General features: G+C 40.4%; 1 protein-coding gene across 3 annotated transcripts in view; it reads left to right on the plus strand.

Annotated features, from left to right (window-relative positions):
• acsl6 (acyl-CoA synthetase long chain family member 6) overlaps positions 1-24,148 on the plus strand; it is a 51,438-nt gene that overhangs the window by 11,853 nt on the left and 15,437 nt on the right. For all 3 annotated transcript variants that reach the window (XM_078172582.1, XM_033649682.2, XM_078172581.1), the window contains exons 2-9: positions 9,292-9,512; positions 11,907-12,021; positions 15,483-15,547; positions 16,770-16,871; positions 17,216-17,315; positions 18,093-18,271; positions 22,278-22,310; positions 23,159-23,210. In XM_078172582.1, coding sequence (XP_078028708.1) covers positions 9,309-9,512; positions 11,907-12,021; positions 15,483-15,547; positions 16,770-16,871; positions 17,216-17,315; positions 18,093-18,271; positions 22,278-22,310; positions 23,159-23,210 — 850 coding nt within the window. In that variant the 5' untranslated portion in view covers positions 9,292-9,308. The remainder of the gene's footprint in view (positions 1-9,291; positions 9,513-11,906; positions 12,022-15,482; positions 15,548-16,769; positions 16,872-17,215; positions 17,316-18,092; positions 18,272-22,277; positions 22,311-23,158; positions 23,211-24,148) is intronic.

Below are 24,148 nucleotides of genomic sequence, written 5' to 3' on the forward strand. Positions count from 1 at the left end.
CAGTGTGAGATGCAGGTAGTGTGATGTGGAAAATAAAGTGTACGATAGGAAAAGATTCACTTGTTCTGTGCAAATCAATAAAATCAGAACAATTATAAAGCTAATTAATAATATGTTGAGGTAAAGGTACTGAACCCATTGCTCTCGACGGCTGTGACGTGTGAATGTTAACTATAGCCGGTGGCACTTTGTATGGTAGCCTCACCAGTGTATAACTCTGTGTGTGAATGAGTGACTGTTACGTGAAGTGTAAAAGCACCTTTAGAGGAAGACTAGAGAGGCATTATACAAATGCAAGTCCATTAACCATAAACAGAACTGTATTTCGCAATGTGAACTATAGCTGGAGAGACTGCACAGAAGTACTGGGCAGGTGGATAGACCGCAAGAAATACTGTAGAACTCCAGCTAAAATCTTAAATTGCCTTTGTTTAGAGACAGCACTTTATTTTACAAAACCTTAATTAGGACAGAAGCAGTTTTATTTTAAAATTTGAGAACTGTACATTTTCCAAGAGATAAAGTGTGCACAAAAGAGCAGTGAAACATATGTCAGGAGAGAGACTTGAGAAAAAAAACAGAGCAGAAATCAACAGAGGTGGGACCAAGGCATTGTTTTGCAAGTCCCAAGTATGTCTCAAGTCTTTGCAAGACAGGCAAGTCCCGACTTTGAATTTCAAGTCTGAAACAAGATGTAATGCACTCTTAACCAAATGCAGTGCCATTTTAACAACAGAGTAATAATATAATCAATGTACAAAAATCATGAATGCTTTTTAAAATGTGCATTTATTTGTTAAAACAAGTTTGTTCAAATGTTAGTCAGTTGTTAAGCTAATCTTAGCAAAGCGTTAGCTCGCTAACTATGCTAATATTAGCCTCGTCTTACTGGTCTCTGTGCGACTTCAAGCTCAAGTTGGAAGTTGTTGCGTCTGGGTTTTTTATTCATTTTGTTTTGATTTTTGACCACCCCGTAGTTTTTGTACACAAACGAAATTATCTTTCAGTATAATTTTTTCAAACTGTCGTTCAGTAACGTAAAGTTAGTTCTTCATTATTCTCTCCTGCAACTTGACTGGATGCTGTTGAATTGGTTTAAATCAAGCTAGGGTTCTGGAGAGTAAAGTGTTGACACACTGGGAATGAAGAATGTTAATTTAGCTGATTCATAAAATGAAAGGAAATGAATTGATTCTTTAGGGTGACCATATTTTGATTTCCAAAAAAGAGGACACTCGGCCGGCCACGAGATAGCCTATTTAAATGATACTCGCAGTTTACTCAAAGATGCCTTATAATTTTTATATATTTAAAGTTTATATGTATGGATAGAAAATTCAGTTATATTACAAAATAATATCTCTCAAAGACAGAAATTCAGATAGGCCCCTATAGATAGGGGACACATACACACACTAGAGTGTGGCTCCCAGATCCGAGCCCAATGGGTCCCGACGGTAGGCCTACCCAATGGGTCGGCTGGGTTCAGTCAAAAATGTATAAATTGTATTCGGGCTGGGGTCGGATTCGGTCAGCTTTCAGTGAAAATGTAGTGTAAAAATAAATAAAATCCTATTGTCTGTCCTGTTTATTGCTTGGGGACTGTTATTTACGTGACAACACCTGAACAGAACACACACACACACTGGCTGTTTGTTTCTACCTCTCCCCTCGCTGGAAGCCTCGGACCTTCCGCCGCCCGCCTCCGCCTTGATTAAACGCTGAAAATTAAATATAAGAGGGAGACAGGTTTTTCCTATTTTATCTTATTTTGTTTTATTTCTCACTCTCCTCTCGCTGGAAGCCTCCGACTTCCCGCCGCCCGCTACCGTCTCAAACATGGAGGTCTCCCTCTCCGCGGAGCACCCACGGCACACGCCCGGCACACGCCCCGGCCTGTTAAATAGCCTGTAACCATAACAACTGTGTGACACAAACTCAGTGCTTTAGTAATTTAATAATATCGGGCTCAGTTCGGTTTTGGACATAGCAAAACAGAATGATTGTCGGGTTCGGACAGAAATATGCGGCCCGTGCCGCACTCTAACACACACACACACACAAACACACACACACACACACAAGGAAAACCGGACATTATCATCAATTTATAAATACCCTCCGGACGCCCCGGACAGGACGTGAGAAGTGGACATGTCTGGGCAAAAGAGGACGTTTGGTCAGCCTAGATTCTTGGCATGCTTTTTATATAACATACTTTTTAATCTTTGGGGTTGGGGTAAAGTATCAAGTGTTTTCAAGTCAAAGGACTTATGTCCAAGTGAAGTCATAATTGAGTGGTGTTGAAGTCCAAGTTGAGTAGCAGGTCTTTTTTGATTTTGTCAAGTCTAAAGTAATCAAATTTGTGATTTCAGTCTGGCTCGAGTCCAAGTTATGTGACTTGGTTTCATAAATCTGGAAATCAATCAAGTTTGCTAAAATAAAACAACATTATGAGGTCATCCATTTGATACCTCCACAAAATCTGGCCGTAAGGGTCTTACATATTTGCCCACATGGTCCAGAATTTATTTAACACATTTTCTGAAGACAAAACGGGAAAGTAATCTTATCCGTAGCATAAATATAATTTACTATATCTGTCCGCTCCTGTGTTGTGGGGGTCTTTTTTTTTCTTTACCAAACATAGTACGTATAATCATCAGGATGCCTGGCCTGAAAATCAACATGTCCTCAAAATAATATGGATAGATCAGTGTTAAGTATGCAGTGTTTGGCCTCCCAAAACCCACACTGTTCAACATTTGGCATCCTTTCCAGCAAAATGTGCTTTCTACTTTAGTGTTTTTGTACCAATTAAATAAACAATATGCTATTTGTTAATTAGTGAGCTTTAAAGTTCTTCTGGTCTTACTTTTATCTTTGGACAGAGCCATGCTAACTTTTACCCCTGTTAACAGTCTTTATGCTAAGCTATGCTAACCCTGTCCCGACTGTGGCTTCATATTTAACCCACAAACTTTATATTGAATGCCTCATTTAAGAAAGTGAATAAGCCTTTCCAAATTATTAAACTGTTCCTTTAAAATGATCAAAAAAATCAAAGTATTTTTTATATAAGAACTTCTTTTCCAGGTTTAACATTTCTAACTTTACTTTTGACATGTTCTGTTGTCAAGAAAATTGGTCTTAATCCACCCCAGACACCTGAAACGGTGCCAGATTATGTCTCTAATTTGCCATGTCTCTACAATAATTAAACCTAACTGTGGGACAGACTCCAGCGGCGCACAGTGGGCGCTCAGTGCACTCAACAGTGCCGGACATTTCATCCCAGAATTAACTCTGACATTGCGACTGCTACAACGCCCATATGCATGCCACAACCATTACGTTTAGATCAGAAGCATCCTCAAGTGGTTTCTATTAATTTATATCACACTCAACATTTCCCAGCACTTGAGCAACTCTGATTCCCCCGTGAAGATTACTGGAACTGCAGTGACAAAAAAGGGACAACAGAAAAAGAGGAAATGCCAGATCAATGTAGTAAAAAAATAAAGAGAAGCAGAGAGTTCTGTGGTGTCAAAGGCACATTACTGGTTTCAGACACATCAGAGGGTTCCGTCCCGCTGTGGTTTTTCAGTTACAGGTGATAGTTTCTGTTTGACCCGAAACTCTAGTTTCGTTGTTTTAAGAGGATTTGAGCCCAAGCAGAAGTTTGGGAAAGCAGCGTCAGGGAATTCACTGCAGAGCAGTTGAAGGTACTGTGCTTCTGACTGGAATCAAAGCAGTGGAGATGATGAGCAATAGCTGTATTACCGTACTTGACTTTATGTGTCAGCGCTGCTTGACAAATGATGATGATGATGATGATGATGATGATGATGATGATGACCCCTGATGTGTGGACAGACAGCATGTGCAAACATGCATTGACATTTATACGCTGGTGTTGTAGTCATAGAATAGATTTCTATTTCTGTGGGTGTATTTGACTCCCTCAGGGTGTTACAAAATAGGGATGTCACAATACAACGTTATATTTAAAAATGAAATATTGATATCATGTTAATACAACACATATAATAATATTATGCCTCTTAAAGAAATACATTCCTTTCCTTTCTTCCTTTGTCTTCTTCCCTCAGCACCATCTGGTTGCCTTCTCACTATCCATTAAGTGTAACTGCTCTTTCCCACCTCCTTACACTTGTATTTTAAGTGTAATTCATTTGTCAAAAAACGACAACACACACAGCAAACAAGGTTAAGGATGAATTTAACTGATGGCATTTTATTTCATTGTATTTTTTTTCTATTTTTTCTTTCTTTAACTTTCTTTAGATATAACCATGATCAAATATCGTGACAGCCATATACCAAAGCATTTAGCTGAACTCTTCAGAGGCACCTTCTCTGATCTTTGAGATACTGAAAACTACACTGGCACGCAATCATAGCTCTGGACTGGTAGTAATGCATATTTTTGGTTATGATGAACTGTGATGATAACGCCTATGTTTTGTTAACCTATGATACGTTTCCTAATCTACCTTAATCTGCAAGCACGAAGGAGCACAGTTGTTTGTTGTATGTGTTGTTGTGCAAAGCTATGCGAGTGTTAAAGTATCTTAAAAAACAGATATTTACTTTTCCAGTATAGTTTAAAGTCTTCTTTGCGGCTGTAGTCAGCTGTTAGACAGTAGCGCCCCCAGCAAATTTCCAAACAGGTGGCAAAATGGGACCACTGAAAATCTTGGGGTGGCGCACCAAAACCAAAAGCCATAACTGAATTTCAGGGTTTTTCAAATAGGCTAGTTGTATAGGGCTATATACAGCTTTAATTTGATGGCCAACATGGGTTGTAAGGAACAAAACATTTATGAGGCTACTCAAGTTTATAACACCACACAGAGGCCTCCAATTATTTTTGAATATATTCACGAGGGGGACCAGTGGGAGGGTGGGGGTAGAGGGGTGGGGCAGTTGTATCAGGGTGGCCATGGCCCAGTCTGGCCTCCCCTTGGTGGCACCACTACCTATATAAGACACTGAGGACATGTCATTTTTATGGGAATTTAGGGGCTTTTAACAACCTGAGGGGAGTTTGGATTCTACATTTCAAAACTGACAAAATGGAAATTTTACAGGCTAATTACAGTATTTCTTTAAACTCAGTGTGCTCATGTCCACTGTAGTTTTTTTCCTGGGAATTTGGGGATGTTAGCAGCCTGAGGGGATTTTAAATTCTACAATTCAAAACTTAAGTTTCATGGAGATTTTACAGGCTGATTCCAGTATGTTTTACTTTTCATTCATTCATTCATCTTCTAACCGCTTCATCCTCTTGAGGGTCGCGGGGGGGCTGGAGCCTATCCCAACTGACATTGGGCGAGAGGCAGGGTACACCCTGGACAGGCCGCCAGGCTGACACATAGAGACAAACAACCATTCACACCTATGGACAATTTAGAGTTATCAATTAACCTAGTCCCCAATGTGCATGTCTTTGGACTGTGGGAGGAAGCCGGAGTGCCCAGAGAGAACCCGCGCTGACACGGGGAGAACATGCAAACTCTGCACAGAAGGGCTCCCACACCCGGGATCGAAGCGGCAACCCTCTTGCTGTGAGGCGACAGTGCTAACCACCACATCACCATGCCGCCCATGTTTTACTTTTAAGTTGGTAAAAAAATAAATAGATAAAAGAAGTATATTTCTGCTGACAGAGAGGGCTGTCATTTATGCTTTCATGTTGGCTCAAAGGATAGTGACAGAGTTTGCACTTCTATAAAGATAGCTTCAGATGCGTGTTGCCAAAATCAGCAGGCCTATGGAAAGATGTAGGTTTCATTTCAACAATAGCAGACACACATATGAAATGGAACGTTGTTTAAAAAAAGTCTTCCACTACTTTCATGTTTTTACTGAGGCAGAGAAATGCACATGTTCTTAATATTGAGCAAGCTGTGTTACATATGTCACCGCTGAGATCTATGCCTCGGGGACCATGTCAGAGAGCAATTGCCCACACACTGACACAAACAAAAGAAGAGGCTCTCATTGATGCAAAGATAACTGCAGTGTGGAAAAAATGAAGGACATTCATCAGCACAATGTACAGATGATGTTATTCTAGAGGCATAAACAGGCTGTGAGACTGACAGCAATGACCAATCAGGAGAGGGGAAGTACGTGTTCACACATGTTTCATTCTAGAAATGATACTAAATAAACACAATGTTGATAATACCAAATAAAAATAGTCTATTGGTCAATATTTTCTGGGTAAAGGGGGCTTAGACTCATGACCTCAATATCTTTAAAGTCCTGGCTGTCAGCAGCCTGTTTACACCACCTTCATCAGGTCTCGTGAATCAGACAGAGATGGCTTGTTTCTCATCCTGTTGTTCTTGGTTAAATCAGTCTTGCATTTAGTTTTCATTGGTTTTGAAAGTCATGCATCTGGCTTCCTCAAACCTACTTTCACCTTATTGAGGGTTCATACGATTCAGCTTCCCTTTAGTAAACTAATAACAGTGCTTCAACTCAAAATAACAGGTGAATGAGGAAGTGAGTGTTCCCACGGCCTCACATATTTATGCCTAACAGCAACACTGGTCTGTGGCTCTGCATGTGGGAGACAGAGAGAGCGAGCTAGCAGACAGGAAGTGATTCTGATTGGCTGTTAGCTGCAGCAGTGCCCCTACGCCATTCGTTCGGTCAGGTGGTGCTGTCTCTGACTCATTTCCCGCGGGAGGGAAGGAAACCCTCCAGTCAGCGCTGCAGCCAGCCTCCCCCTCATATAAATTATGCATCTCACGGCTCGTGTGTATGTGTGTGTATGTGTGTGTGTGTGTGTGTGTATTGTATCTTCGTCTTTTTAGTCCCACCACTTCTCATTGCTGTAGTGTAGATAATCTATTCTGAGTGGCTTTTACTGTAAGAGCAAGAATGCAGGGGAAGACCCCTCAATTACATTCATGTGTTTTAAGTCACAGGTGGAACAGTGAGATCAAATTTATTCATAAAACGCTGTTATCAGACACATCTGGCTCAAAGTGGTTTAAATTCAACCCTGGGAAACTTGTTGGAGGGTCTAGTTTTGTGTGTATGTGTAGTAAATTTCTGTGTCTGCATTTGGGCAAGCTGTTTAATTACTTTGAAAATACTGTATGGAGATTGTACATGTGGGCTTCCCCCTGCACTACTTAAATATGCAGTTAGACAAATCAAAACTGTAAAACTACTGCCCAGACATAGTTACATTTTTTTTGATCTGCATATCATCAGCTCACAGAACTTAATGCCTTTAGAAATCAGTCTTTGGAAAAACAGCTGCTGTGTAATTTCAGATTATTTCTATTTTGCAACAGCGGTGGTTCACAAACCTCAAAGCCATTATTTGAATATCTTCCCTGGCACACATCAGTCAGCTTAATAGGATATTGATTAGGTACTGACTGATCATACCAGGATGCATAAAAACTGCAACTGAAAATCACAACCAAATACTGATTTTAAATCCCTTCTAATTTTTTTACATTCATGGATGGATTACTGAACAAGCCAAAGTGTCAGACCCCCCCAACCTTCATCTGCAAAATGTCACTCAAATTTATATCTAAGATTCAGGAAGAGACTCAAAAGACTGAGATGCAAAGGAACTACAAGGAGACTCAAAATAACTACAAAAAGTGGGAAAACAACCACAGAGAGACACAAAATGATAAAAAATAATACATAAAATTACTTCAAGGTCACTGCTAAGATAGGGAAACAACCACAAAGAGACATAAAATGACTACAAAGGGACAAAAAAGTACCTCAGACACACAAAGTGACTGAAAAAGACACAAAATTACTTCTAAGAGACTCAAAAAAGGTACAAAAAGTGGGAAAACAACCACAAAGAGACACAAAATTATCAAAAAAATACATAAAATTACTTCAGAGAGATAGAAAGCCACTACTAAGATAAGCAAACCAACCAACCACAAAGAGACATAAAATGACTACAGAGAGACAAACAAGTACCTCAGACACACAAAGTGACTGAAAAAGACACAAAATTACTTCAAAGAGACACAAAATAAGGGACAAAACAACCACAAAGAGACACATAATGGCCAAAAAGGACACAAAATTACTTAAAAGAGACTCAAAATAAGTACAAAAAGGGGCAAACAACCAAAAAATACATAAAATTACTTCAAAGAGCTTCAAGGTCACTACTAAGATAGGGAACCAACCACAAAGACACATAAAACGACTACAAAGGGACAAACAAGTACCTCAGTCACACAAAGTGACTGAAAAAGACACAAAATTACTTCAAAGAGACTCAAAAACGGTACAAAAAGTGGGAAAACAACCACAAAGAGATGCAAAATTATCAAAAAAAAAAAAAAAATTACTTCAAAGAGATTCAAAGTCACTACTAAGATAGGGAAACAACCACAAAGAGACATAAAGTGCCTACAAAGAGTACCTCAGACACACAAAGTGACTGAAAAAGACACAAAATTACTTCAAAGAGACACAAAATAAGTACAAAAAGTGGGAAAACAACCAAATAATACATAAAATTACTTCAAGGTCACTGCTAAGATAGGGAAACAACCACAAAGAGACATAAAATGACTACAAAGGGACAAAAAAGTACCTCAGACACACAAAGTGACTGAAAAAGACACAAAATTACTTCTAAGAGACTCAAAAAAGGTACAAAAAGTGGGAAAACAACCACAAAGAGACACAAAATTATCAAAAAAATACATAAAATTACTTCAGAGAGATAGAAAGCCACTACTAAGATAAGCAAACCAACCAACCACAAAGAGACATAAAATGACTACAGAGAGACAAACAAGTACCTCAGACACACAAAGTGACTGAAAAAGACACAAAATTACTTCAAAGAGACACAAAATAACAACAAAAAGGGGCAAAACAACCACAAAGAGACAATGATTGACCACAAAGAGACACAAAACAACTACAAAGAGGCACACAATGGCCTCAGACACACAAAGTGACCAAAAAAAGACACAAAATTACCACAAACACACAAGACAACAATAAAAACAAAAAAAGAAGAGGTAAAAACCACCACAAAGTCTGTGTGTCTTGCTCCTATATAGGTGAGGTTGTGGGACCTTTTGCATGTCTGTGCCCAGGGGCCCATTGTCTCCTTGTCTTTATTTTGGGAGGACACAAAATGTTTTTTTTCCACTGTGTCAATTTGGTATTCCATTCTTTATGACAAAGTGCCAAAATTGTTTTCAAAAACCACAAGTCAAAGAGGGTCCTCTCTCTCTCCTGCAGAGCTGAGTTCCACCCTGATGGAGAAGATGCAGGCCAAGGAGATGATGAGCGGCCTGAGGATACCGGAGATGGACGAGCTGGGACAGTTCTTTCGCTCCCTGCCGACCTCCACGCTGGTGGGCATCGGCGCTCTGACTGCAGTGCTGGCGTATTGGTTGGCCACCAGACCCCGCCCCATCAAGCCACCCTGCGACCTGCTGCACCAGTCTGAGGAGGTGCCGGTAAGATGGAGCACACGCTCACATGCACATGCACAGAAATGTCATGGAGTTTTGTTCCTCGCACAATTCCAGTTGTAGTTTGTTGCACTCACTAAGGTGCTCGCTCTACTACCATCCAGCTGCCAAAATCCAGTTAAGGAAAGCTCTGAGTTGATAAAAAAAATGCTGATCCACTCATTTAGGTCACCTTCAGTTATTATCATGCAATCACAGCAATACGCTTCATGAGCAGGAGGGAGTGCTTGGTGTTTTGTTTACCTTCCCTCTGGGTTTTACCTGTCAAAATATATTCCTGCTGCCCTCACCATCTGAACGGTGAAGCTTGTTGGGACGGCAGCCTGAGAGGAGGACCTGCTGACACTAACCCAGTCACTTCTGCGTGTACTCTATATTTTCATTTACACTGTGATTAAAGACACTTTTGAGCACCAGCCAAAAAGAAGGCAGTATAATAAACAGTTTAGTAAACACCCTATCATTGAGTGTCTGGCCTCTTGTCAGTGATAATAAATTTAATTTTCAGAAGGGTTTGGTGCATAATTAACAGAGCAATTTACATAACATTTACACTAACATAATACTTTTGTTAGACAGACATCATAGGCGGATTATGACACAGTGGGCCCCTGGGCCTGGACGTATAACAGACCCACAGAGTTGAAGTCTTATTGATAAACTGAGGGGATTAACACTCACTTAAAATGTATCATGATGCTTTCTTTCTTGAGAGAGAAATTATTTTTCGGGCTCTGTTATTGACATGAATGATGACACCCTTTAACAATAAATGCAAAGTTCATAACAGCAACTTCACACAGAGGCTCTGGCTCAGGGGTCCTCTGACCCCTTGGGCCCCTGGGCCCGGTAGGCTCATCCAGCAATACACCCGTGGTTAGAGAGAGAATTCCTTGTAATAAACACCCGCAAACACACAACCATGCTGACTGTGGACGAGGTAACATCTGATGACGTCATGTTGTCGGGAGACCGTGCGCTCAGCCCAAGTTTGGGTTGTTGCTGGTAGTTTTTGTTAATAGCTTGCAGGCGCTCGGAGGGGTTCTTTCCAACATCTAAATATCAACACCCGTGTTCTTTGGCACATCTTTGTACTTTCCCTCACAGTGATGACACTCTTTACGGCCATTTAAACACAGCAGGACTCCATCTGGAGTGATGTTGCGTACTGTCAAGCCGCAATTACACATGGCAGATCTGCTGGCTGCATTTTGTGCAACCAGCATCTGACTGTTGCAAAATGACCGGCTTCACAATAATAGAGTTACCATAGCATAACACCAGACAGTGGGAGGTGAAGAAGTCTTGTTGTTCCCCTTAATCAGGTGCCTGTGACACCTTTCAAATGTGTGTGAGAAAGTGACAGTCACAAAGACACGAGAGGAAGATGACGCTGTATTAAATTAAGATGCTGTATTAAATTAAAACACACATGCGGTCCCACTTAGCTGTTGACACCAGTAATGCTGAGCCAGCAGTGGTGAACACTTTAATTTGACCCTGTTTTTACTTTAAATTCATAATCTGTACTCATTATTATTAATAAAAATATGTTGTTAACATTGTCTCTGCTTTAAAACCATCATAAATATTTACATCAAAGTCACATAAATGATAAAAATGTAAACAAAGGACTCCTGCCCACATTGCTCTGTGTGTCCAAAATCTTGTTTTGACATCTTGGCTGTGGGTGCAACGCGCCCTCGTCTTACCCCATCCTGGTTTACCTTAACCACCATCCCAACCAAACCAAATACACACTGTTCTTTACACACACACCACAGCCCCGTGCCTGCTCACTGGCAAGTGACGCTGGCACCACTTGTACTCAATGTGAAACTCCTTTGAAATGCTTTTTGTGGCTATGAGGGGTTTTTTTCCTGTAAACTAAGAAGGTGTTCAAAGTAGTGTGTGTGCTGGGTACCTGACAAGCACACACATGCAAGCAGCACACTCATGAGTTTCATTTATGCCACGCCACATAATCTTTTCAACATAAATGACTCATTTTCCAAGAAGGAATTTTGCTTCGATTGTTCTCTGTCTTTGTTTAATGGACTGTAATCGTCCAGAACGCATCACCAACATACACACCGGGGAAAGGAAACAAAGCAACGCGGCAGCTCAGATATTTTTATATGCATTTGTGAGCTGACAAAAGAGATGGATTGTCATTTGAAGAACAAGGGAAACTAGTTTCCTCTCACTCTCCCTCAGGCTTTTGTGTCTATTTAACACCATTTTTATGATGGGGAGTAATTAGATCTGTTTGGGGTTTCATTCATTGCTCAAGTTTGGAGAAAAAAAGTTGTGGAAAAAGACTTATGGTATGACACTGTGTCTTTCTTTCTCTCTATCTCCTTTTTTTTGTTGCACCAGCATGAAGATGGAGGTCGCCGCTCCATGATGGGTGACAGCTCCAAGCTGCTGACTCATTACCACGATGATGCCAGGACCATGTACGAGGTCTTCCAGAGAGGCCTGCACATATCTGGTGTGTAGCGTGTGAAGTTTCAAACAAGCACTCACAAACACAAATACAGACAGATGTTCACACTCTTATGCATACAGAGAGCTGAGGAGTGTTTCTTTCATCCTTTCATTCATTCAAAACTATGCCTACCTAATCAATAAGTTAATGGCAGAGATTATCAATCTCTTTTACAGGATTATCCTAGTCTAGATAGCAGTAGTCTTGCCACCAGACAATCAGAGATCTCCGCCTTCTGATAGTTTGGGGACACTCCTTTCTAAAGTGTGTTTAACACACCGGTGAAAATGGCCGAATAACAAAGCAACGCCTCTTGCATTTTTGAAAAGGACACGCCTTCTCGGAAATGTGCGCTCCTCCTTTTCTCGTCCGCAAGGAAACAAACACACAGAGAGCTTGAAAATGGATGCCGAGAGATTAAACTCCGTTTTATCAAACGTGTGCTCATCCGTGAAGAAAATATTTTTTCCAGCGGATGTCTTAGTTACAACATGATTGAGCTAGCTGGAGTAGTTTCATGTTGTATCCGACAACGGGAGGCTTTTAACAGATGACGTCCTGATGTTAGCTTTGCTGCTAGTGTTAGCTGTCCCTGTCAGCTGATGCTTTCTAGACATCGTGATTTCCCAAAACTGAATAAATACCACACATAGCAACACAAAATTGCTTTGCTAGCTCAATCATGTTGTAACTAAGATATCTGCTGGAAAATATATTTTTTTCACGGACCGTTTAATGAGTTATTACCTATTACAGACAGTGCTAACGGCTAACAGGGCTAACAGCTAACGGTTAGCCCAGCTAAATGTGCACACAGAAATAGTAATGTTTGTTCAATCATTGTGTTTATAGACGTTACAAACATCGGATTAGTCTAAATGGTGATACAGTGATGTGAAAAATGTGATATATAGGCTATATATATATAGCTAAAAGCTCTGCTGGTTTTCTACCCGGACTATAGAGGGAATTGCCTTGTTGTTTACAAGGCAATTCCCTCTATAGTCTGGCCGGACGGATGAGTCATGGCCTTGTAAAAGATTCTTTTAGTTGGCGATAATGTGTCACCGCAAACACGACAAACATCCACTAACTTTGACAGAGTTTTCTGCAAGCACGGCTGAGCCATTTTGTACCGCTCCACGTGTTTCTAGTGGGACTATGTTTACAAGCACAAGAGTTCAGCGAGCCACCGAAGGACCGCCCTGCAGATTTACTACTGGTTCTGCAACATAGGGAGTTTTTTTAAACTCTGAAATTGTATCCGCCCATCTAAACACAAAATCAGGGAGAAAGTCATCAGTCTTTAGTTAAGCAAAGCGTCTAAAGACTGACTTGTGAGTCTAAGATAGCAGATAGATAATAGCACGTAGGACATAGATGTTACAAACATGTAACACAAAATAAAAATGAATAGATAAAATATGAAGAGGCTCAATTAAATCTGTCCAAACGGTGTCTTTTTACAGTTTATCCACCAAAATCCAGATGAAAGAAGCTCAGATTTGATGAAAATATATTCTGAGTCTAATGCAGTAATGATCGTCCTGCCCCTAAAAGCAGTAGCACATTATAAATAGTATATATTTATACTTCTCATTTTTAAAATCAGTAATGAGTTCCCATGAGTCGTAGCCATGGATGCATGATCAAAACCTCATGGGAGCATTCAGTTACTAAAACACCCATGCGGGAAGTGACTGCTGACAATATTGTCACTATTTTATCTCGATTATAAATGACAGTGTGCTTCAATCAGACTGCCCAGTACATTAGTGGATTTCTATTTAGATTATGGACAAAACCGCAGTATCATGTCTCAACTTTTCAGATGAGCGAAAACCATCAGTGGGAAATAGATACATATAATTCATTTATAAAAATATAAAAATGAGCCAAAAGTGAGACACATTTACAAATACATAAATGCTTATCAGGGCCTTCCAGTGTGTGTGATCTCACCTATTTTGTCATCACACAGAAGCTGTCAGACTGCTAGATGCACAGTACACACACACTGCGATTCTGTACGTATCTTATTTGACGACAGCATGAACAAACCTGATGCTGGAGGTAAAATGAATCCTCTGGTTGCCAGGGTGATGGACAGCGTTGCTAATGGTAGCAGCATCAGGGCTCATAGCCAGGGAGTATAAAGTGACTAAGTGACTGACTCACAATGCAGAGATATTCCCACTTATTGGCACTTCATCCACGCCGCTCCCTGCTGGGCTTCATCTTCAGAGGTGACTCATTTATTGTAGTTCATAAGGAGATTTTTTTTACTAAGTGTTGCCATATTTAGACTAGTGTCAGTTATATTTCTAGTGCATAAAACAGTGCCTTATTAAAGTGAATGATTTAGTACTCAAGCTAGAGGATATCCCATGAGCATAAGTCAAACATTTGGATATAGAAAACTTTGTTTTATGATATTCATTTTTTTTTTCTTCTTCTTTTTTTTAAAAGATTATTTTTTGGGCTTTTTGCCTTTAATGGACAGGACAGATTGAAATGGCGTGAGAGAGAGAGTGGGGGTTGACATGCAGCAAAGGGTTGCAAGCCGGAGTCGAACCTGCGACCGCTGCAGCGAGGCATCGCCTCTTTACATGGGGCGCCGGCACATCCACCACGCCACCGACGCCCCTTATGATATTCATCTTTAAGCTTTATGCCATTTTTGGTGGACTTGTTAGCAAATTGCATATCTTAATATCCAGCAATATATTATCAGTCATTCAGAGTTGCGCTTGTGTCCACCTGATGAATGTAAATCCAATATTCACTCTGCTGTTAGCCCTGTTTTTGGGTGCCAACAACTCATCAAAAATATATATATATCCAGCTCTTTAGCTGCTAAATGCTTCACAACACTCACCATCTAGTCACTAACTGTCTGACTGCTGTTTGGTGCTGAGCAGATGATGTGTAGTAGGTTTTTAAAGGTGCCTGCTGCAGAAATCTACGCCGTGAGAGCAGTGAGAGTGAACCAAAACAGTGAAGGTGTGAGCAGGACAGCTAAACAATGATCTGAAACTCACTGTAAAGCTCTGTACAAACAAGAGGAGCTGCAGATTTGGGTTATAAATAATTCTTTGAAGCTATGAGTGACCCCGCTCACATAGTTCTTACATTGTCATTTGAATCATTGTTATTATAAAACAAAGCGATTACAGCCTTTTAAAGTCTGTTTTAAGATCAGATGGTAAAATAAGATAAAACTTTATTAATCCCACACTGGGGAAATTCACACATTACAGCAGCTTAAACCATGGATGGTTTGACTCTGTGACATCAGGACTGTTCATTCTACTGTTGACCAATCACAGAAAAGTCTTCTGAATTACCCTGCTGATAGTGTTTGGGTCATGTGTTTTGAAGTGTAATGCTCGGCCCACCTGGAAAACTTTTACATCAAAGTGGTGTCTGAATTGTAAAATGTTGTGTCACTGTGTGTTCAACAGGTGATGGACCTTGCCTAGGCTCCCGGCTCCCTAACCAGCCTTACAAATGGATATCCTACAAAGAGGTCAGTGCTATCTTTGTCACAATGACAGGTACAGTGGGGAGTGGGAGAGAGAGAGACATTATCATATGTCTTTGCCATGGTAAAAAAAAATCTGTGTAAGATACAAATGGTATTTTCCACATCCTAGAAAACAGCTTTGTAAAGACATTTAATGAGCTATAATCTTCCCATTCAGTCCGTTTAAGTAACTGTAACAGGTGTAGTTTTGCAACCTGTGCACCACACAGGCTTTGTGGCACCAAATCTGCCAAGCAACCAAGCCTGGTGCTGCCACGACAGCCCACTGATGAACTGCAGACACTGCTATATATAGATCACTGCCAGCCTAGAAAAGTGTGGGAGTGCTGGTAACTTATTGAGAAGTCAGATCTGTCTGGGTGTCAGATCACTATCCTGCCACACTGGCTTTAGAGTATTGTTAGGAATCATTGCCCTTCTGTGCCGCAGCAACACTGATAATGTATGAAATCTGCAGGCTTTGTTACAGCTTATGCTAGCTTCTCCTACATGAGACAGATAGTGTGTTTTGGGAATTTTAGAACAAGACTCAATGTGATCTTTTGGGAAAAGCTTGAAGGGGAATTTCATCCAGACAAGTGATGTAAAAATCATCACTTATGCAATCAATTATGCAACCTTAGACATTTATTAATGACACCATGTTACTTGACAAGAGAGAGGTGGGTGGAAGTTTTGTTTTTGTGAAGTCATCATTTCACTGTAATTCCCAGTAAAGCCAGACAAGTCCAGGTTGGAAAAATAGTGTGCAAAATTTCCGGGGAGACGTGGGTGGCACATTCTTGTCTGGCAACTTTCTTTCCCGTTTTGGCACAGTGACATACATCCTGTTTTCTCTGATGTCTTTCACAATCACAGTAACTCATGGAAATTAGAGTTTGTGAATTCAACAGTTTACACAATAGAAGGTCATTCTTTTCTCCAGAAATGAAACCCACGGATGTTTTAAAAGTGGGCTTAACACTGAGGAGATGATCTTTGATTGTTATTGTTATTTATAGCTGAGGCGTGGTAACAAATAAAGCCCACACTCAAACCCTGAACATACGGGAGCATTTCTGCTTCTATAATTGCTTCCCGAAAAATTGAAAAGCAAAAAGAGGTGACAAAATATGTGTTGTTCAAGAAGTCTAGAAGATCAGCTCAGCATTTGTTTTGTTCCACCTGGTCTAATCAGCTGTTGTCCCGTCTTCCTACTCCGCAGGTGACAGCCCGGGCTGAGCATCTGGGCTCAGGCCTTCTGCACCAGGGCTGCCAGCCCAACCCCAACCAGTTCATTGGAGTGTTCGCACAAAACAGGCCAGAGGTGATTCTCACTCTTTGTCTCAATCTCTCAATCTTTACTTGTCGTTCTGTCTTTCTCGCTCTATCTCCTCGACTCTGTTTCTCACAGCCTCTGTCTTCACTGTATCAGCCAGGCAACATAGAAACTGTTTTACAGATGGTTTCATTCACACAGACCACTAATGTAAACACAAACACATGCACACTCAAAAGCTGTACACTCTTGTGTTAGTTTCTTCACATTGAGATCCTCTTTGTATTTCTGTTGCTTTTTTAGACCATAAAATGTAATATAAATATAGGAGTATGTGTTTTGAATGAACTCTAACCCCTGACCTTTGACCCCTGACTTGTGTGTTATTTCAGTGGATCATCTCAGAGCTAGCTTGCTACACTTACTCCATGGTGGTGGTTCCCCTGTATGACACACTGGGTCCAGATGCCATACGGTTCATCATTAACACTGGTAAGGACACCCACAGTCATACTCCTCATACAAATGCCAACTAGCAGCCGTGCTTCAGTATTCAGGAGTGACAGTGTCTTCTCGCCCTGCAAAGTTTTGTAGGCTAAATACAACAAACTTCTCCCTTTTGAAAAAATAAACTACATACCCCGCAGCAAATGTTTATTTAAGAGTTTTTTTACTCACAGATACAGCTTGTGTCTGTACTTTCTGAAACAGCAACTCACATCAGCAAGGGTGTAGGGCATTTCAACATTGGGAGGGACACATATGAACGCATCAGCACATCATTTTCTGCATTCTGGTGGATTTTTTTGCAACACTTTGTGTGTTTTCTGCATCAGTTTCTGGTGTAAATGTCTTTAATTTTGTCAAAATGAACATCCTCTGCTACTTTCATGTTTTTATTGGGGTGACAAATGCACATGTTCTGAATATTGAGGTGTACGTGTCTACTGCGCCCCCTGTGAAATCTACAACTATGCATATCAGTGACTAACTCAAGCAGTAGCTTTAGCAGTGCAGCTCCCCTCACTGGTGAGTGAGAGCAGCGTTGTCAGCTCAGCCATGATACACAAACAGGGGAGCTTCTGAGTCACTGACCTTATAAACACAGCTCATGCAGACCTGATTTTGTATTGAACTGACCGCAAATTTCAGCTGAATTCCCCCCTCCACCTCTGTGCCTTTTTGTTCTGTTTTGTTCCTTTTCGTTTTCTTATTCTGCTGATATTCACACAAGGGTGCATGTGCTCTTGTGTGCTTGTGTCGTTTCAGCTGACATCTCCACGGTCATCTGTGACAAAGTGGAGAAAGCTCAGGTGCTTCTGGAGAACGTGGAGCGGAAGGAGACTCCGGGTCTGCAAAGAATCATCCTGATGGATGACTTTGACTCCGCCCTCGTGGAGCACGGCAAGAGCTGCGGTGTCCACATTCAGGCCATTCAGGAAGTTGAGGTATGACATGGTTACAGCCGGGTGTATTTTCAAAGTTTGCTGCACTCTAGCTTCATCTAAACTCAATATGTTAGAGATGCACCGAAATGAAAATTTGTGGCCGAAGCTGAATAAAATTAAACGCTTGGCCGAATACCGTTGTTTAGTTTTTCATTAGTTTTTGCAGATGAACCCCCTCCAGATTAGTGTTGTCACGGTACCAAAATTGGGACCCACGGTACGATACCAGTGAAAGTATCATGGTTCTGAGTAGTATCACGATACCACAGCGAAAATGAGGCAGATGTACCTTTTGTCATTTATAAAAAGATAAATCACTTTTCTATAATACATCAATGATATTTTAATGGAATAAATTACTTATTGACTTATTCATACTTCAAAAACAGCATCAATGAGTGATTAACATAGGGGGGATCAAAATAAAATAAATAAATAAAATAAAAATCAACCAGCCACCCTCCTCCCCTGACAAGTTAAGAACAGTCCCTAAAGTGCGGTGAGGTTTGTGGACCGTTACCTGCCGCAAAGAGAGAAATGTGAACGGCTCGTTTCTCCTCTGACACACCACATACTGTGTGCCGCCACAGCTCGGCTGTCCAGGTACTTCTGGGCAGTCATGACACCAACGAAGAGGAAATTATTGGACCTTGAGCTGGGCTTCTCCGTCGCCGGTAAGCCGTTATCTTGCGCTGCGGAGCACTATGGCCGCCATATTTGACAGGAATACGTATTCCTGTCTGTGTCTGTGACCCCCGTTCAACCCACAACCAGCAGGATTCCCCTTTCGTTTGTGCTGCTGGTTGAAATCTGTACTCACACAGCGTGCTGAATGATTTCTTTTGCTCGCACAAAACTATTTTTAGTCGCAAATGCGAGTACAATGCTCGCACCGTAGAGCTCTGTAGTGGAAAACAAATCACTGTAGCATATATAAACAAATCTAGCCTACAAGTAAAAATAAATTAATAATAAATTTCACTGCTCAAAGATACTCAATAGCTCAGCTAATACGTGAAATGTATTGGAAAACAAACCACTGCAGCAGCATATTGAGTGCCAGGTGGCCAGCGTGCGCCGTTATTGGACGGCGCATGGACACTCACCCTCTTGCGATTGGACTTTGAACTTAACCCACAGTACTGGTACCGTGAGGTACAGTAGTACTACGGTACTCTAACATTATGGTGTCATATGTAAGGTGGTGTTTCAGTACCGCGGTCTGCCGTTGGTACCAGTATACCCTGCAACACTACTCTAGATAGTTCAGTATTACATTCTTTGCAAACCAATTTTCTTTTATCACTCTCCAACACTTTGAAATATCGCCACACTGCTGACATTTTACTCCGTTCGTTACTGCACGCTGTTTGATTGCGTCATCAAAACACGCTGCTATTATTCGGCCTTGCTTTTCAGTTATTCCACCGAATACCCAATGTGTGTTTTTTTTGCAATATTCAGCCGAATATATTCAGTTACCGAATATTCGGTGCATCCCTACAATATGTAATATCTGGAATTATTTAAATTATTATATGTCCATAAATGCAATCAGTATTTGTTGTTGCTGTTGTCCAGGAGCTTATTACCTCCAATATGGCTGCTAGAGGACACAAAACAGGTCACCATTGCTGTGGTAGCATCTCCCTTGTACATCTGCACAATAAAACAGTTCAGTTTTTTAAACTGCATTTCTACAGCAGGAGATCAGGCACAAATTAAAACATGTTGAGATACAGTCATCAAAATGCAGTTGAACAAGGTTCCATGTAATGTAGAAATGTCTAAAAATACTTTAAAGTATACCATGCAGGATTGTCGTTACTGTTTGTAAAGACGCTCGCCAGCGAAATTGCATGTTGAAGCCAACTCCACATTCACTCTCATTTGGCGTTTTGCCTCGCTACATTTACATATTTTACAACAGTACAACAGTATGGCTCTTTGTTGTGTTTCTGGACAGCAGTGGAGATCTAAGGCTTCATCAGGCCAACACTTTGGTCTTTTAATATTTACAGTTGACATTATTGACATTATTGACACTGGAAAATTTTATATTTGTTTATCTTTTAACTCTGTTGATTGATAATCATAGACCAGCAAATTCGGCCTAATTAAACATATGCTGTGTAGGGCTACATTACTGCACAGTTTTCGCATCCATCTTGTAAACTGCAGCAATGCCATCAAGAGTTGAAATTCCACAAACAGCCAGTCTAAACAAACTGATGTTTAGATTTGGTCTGTACACGATCAAATACTACGGTGTTTTTTCTGGCATGTTAGTAAGATCTTTATCTGCTCCTCTGTGGCTCTGCAGAATCTGACAAATGGGGCAGTTCACAAAAATGAGCACAAAACCAATCCACCATCATGTTTTGTTATGCTTCCATGTCTGAGCCAGGCATTTACAGTAACTACACTGCTCTTTTCATTCCTGTGACTGTTAATGCTTCATTAGAACAATCACAACAAACTGACATGTGAAACTGGTCCAGCAGATCAGATTAGCGTCCATCACAACGGCCGGCAAAAGATAGATGCAGATTCCTTTCGTTCTCTCTGAACACATCATAAAAACAAAGAGCGAGAGAAGGGAGAAAACATTTTGCATGCTCAAATAAAATAAACAGGTTTTATTGCCCTGTGAGGAAGTTCCAGTGAGTTGAGCCACAGGAAAGTAGCTGGCAGTCACATCTGTGCATAACTGTCATTTTTCTGTCATGATCAGCTTTAATGGGTGCGTCTAAACTGTGCCGATTTGACAGACATCCAGGTAATCAGGTTTACCAGGTGGCTTCAAAGAAATGAGAGGACTTATTGCAAGTGCGGCTCGACGCTGACTTGCAATCACACATTTCAGCACATGCAGGCGGATGCACGAAAGCATATCTGTTTTCCACCAACATGGAACCATACTTTGACCTCTGTCTTTGGTTTAGAAAATGAAGTGATAGAACTCAGAGGACACTAATTATTTAAGGAGTCATGGTAAAATAACAATAAAGATATGTCTGATCATGGATGGATTACTGAATGGTACCAGGCACGCACTCAGGGGCCCAGTTGTTAGGGGCCTTCACCTGCAAAATGTCACTCAAATTAACATGTACAGATCAAGAAGAGACTGAACATGACCACAAAGAGATGCAAACAAACTGTAATTATACACAAAATAAATACAAAAAAAGAGGCAAAACAACCACAAATAGAAATTACCTCAAAGAGACAATTAACGACCAAACTCCCCCTGAAAATGATCCTAAAGATCCTAAATGACCTCAAAGAATCACAAAATGACTTCAGTGAGGAACAAATTACCTCAGAGAGACATAAAATTATCTCAACGACACCCAAAATTACCAGAAAAGACACAAATGTACCTCAAAGAGACCCAGAATTACCTCAAAGAAACACATAATAACCAAAAAAACATCAAAATAACCCTAAAGACACAAAATGACCTCAAAGAATCACAAAATGACTTCAGAGAGACATAAAAAGACCAAAAAAGACACAAATTTACCTCAAAGAGACCCAAAATGACCTCAAAGAAACATAATGACCAAAAAAACATCAAAATAACCCTAAAGACACTAAATGACCTCAAAGAATCACAAAATGACTTCAGAGAGACATAAAATGACCAAAAAAGACACAAATTTACCTCAAAGAGACCCAAAATGACCTCAAAGAAACACATAATGACAAAAAACAACAACAAAATAACCCTAAAGACACAAAATGTACTCAAAAAATCACAAAATGACGTCAAAGAGACACAAAATGACCAAAAAAGACACAAATTTACCTCAGAGACCCAAAATGACCTCAAAGAATCACAAAATGACCTTAGGAAGGAACAAAATTACTTCAGAGAGACATAAAATAATCTTAAAGAGTCACAAAAAATGTGTCTGATAATATACTTGTTTAATGTCATTTATGCATAAAAAGTGTCAAGTCCACTTGTAATAGTTATTTTCATGTGTTTCTCTTACAGGCTCTGGGCAGAGAGCACCACAGAAAACCTGTAGTAAGTACTAATTCAAGGTTTCACTATACATAGAGGAAGGTAAAACATTTTTAGCAACACTAGCGGCATGGCTCTGGCAATGTCAGCCTGTTGGTTGGTCACACTTTTTGGTTCGTTAGCACATTACTAGCATGCTAACATGCTAAAGTAAGATGATGAACATGGTAGCTAAACATTATAAACATCAGCATGTGTCATTATGAGCATGTTAGCGGTTAGCATGCTGACGTTAGCATTTAGCTCAAAGGACACCTGTGCCTAAGTACAGCCTCGCAGAGCCACTAGCATGACTGTAGCCTCTTTGTCCTGTCTTGACTGTAAATACGATAACTCACTTATTTTTGGTGTAAATACGAATTTTGATTATCAGCACATGTAATTGAACTGGTGACATTCTCTTATCAATAAATACATAACACTGTGCTGCTGAAAGCTTTTGCATTTGTGGTTCTGTCCAAAATAAAAATTTGTAACAATAAATTGTATGGTTTCATTTACATTTTGCCAGAGTTCACAAATCAAACACAATTTAGCCCCAATCCTGTGGCTACTGGGCTGAAAATCAGGAAGAGAAACGCTTTAAACAGTGACTGCATTAAACACATTAAATAAACATTATTGCTGACAGCTTTTTGGCACCTTACCCATGAACCAACCACATACTACTATTCAAATTATGATAGTGGGAAGGAGCCAGAGCCAATGACTATAAACGCGGCATGTATCTACGTACAGTATAAGCATTTAACATTCCTTATAGTGACTGGTGTCGGTGCAAGTAGAAGTTTGTCTAATGATAAGTAATAAGTAAATCTAATGGTCTGTATGATACCATTTTGTCTCCACAGCCACCAGCACCAGACGACCTGTCCATTGTGTGTTTCACCAGTGGAACCACAGGTAAACATTGTGTAAACAGTGTGTAAAGCATGTGTTATTTGTGTTCGGGGCTGAGTTATTCAGGAACATGAGCAATGCATCATACAGGGGCTAAGTGGCTGACAATGCTATCAGTATCATTTTACATTTAAAGCAAATTTAGATTTGGTTCATAAAGTATATGAAAATGCAGTATTTGGATGAAAATCTTTATTTTGTGCTTCTGTTAAAGTACTTCCCTGTGATGATCTGTGTCCATCCCCATGCCAAACATACCTTATTTGGCACCATGCCAAGCCACACAACATAGTATGCCCCAGTATAATTAGCTGACACCACACCTTTAACAAGGTTTCCCTCGCTGATGTCAGTCCGAGCAATGTTTTGGTGTTTTCGGCTTACTTCCTGCTGCACAGCGCTCACTGATCTGATCCTGCTGCCCTAAATTCTAGTCAAACAGTAATGTGCTCTCTGACTCATAATCAAATATAATCTTTGTTCTGTGTGTCGGTTATGTATTTTAAGTTATAACACATAGTTAAACAAGATTTTGTGAATACATATAACACTGCAGAGCTGCCGAGGTAACCAATAACACACTTATTCCGCATTGTTAGGTAAAGGTTGGACAGGACAACCTGCTGATGACACACATGTTCCTTTCATAACATTTATTTTGTATTGAGATTGCTGAGTTGAAAAGTCCAAGCGGAGACACCAATCAAGTCATTTACTGATAACATTGTGTGTTGGCTGCGACATCAGTCACTTCCCTCTGCTTCCTAGCTGTTGATCCCATGTGACTCAGTGGACACCGGGTACACTGACACTATTTGGTTAAGGCAGTTTGCCAGCTCAAACTGGGACCACCCTGGGATCACCCACGCCAAAGATAAAAGCTCCCGTGACGCTGTTGTGTGCAAACGTTTGATTGATACTAATAAAACTAAGCGTATGCA

Source organism: Epinephelus lanceolatus, chromosome 11 (genome assembly GCF_041903045.1).
Source record: "Epinephelus lanceolatus isolate andai-2023 chromosome 11, ASM4190304v1, whole genome shotgun sequence".
In the NCBI taxonomy this organism is placed as follows: domain Eukaryota; kingdom Metazoa; phylum Chordata; class Actinopteri; order Perciformes; family Serranidae; genus Epinephelus; species Epinephelus lanceolatus.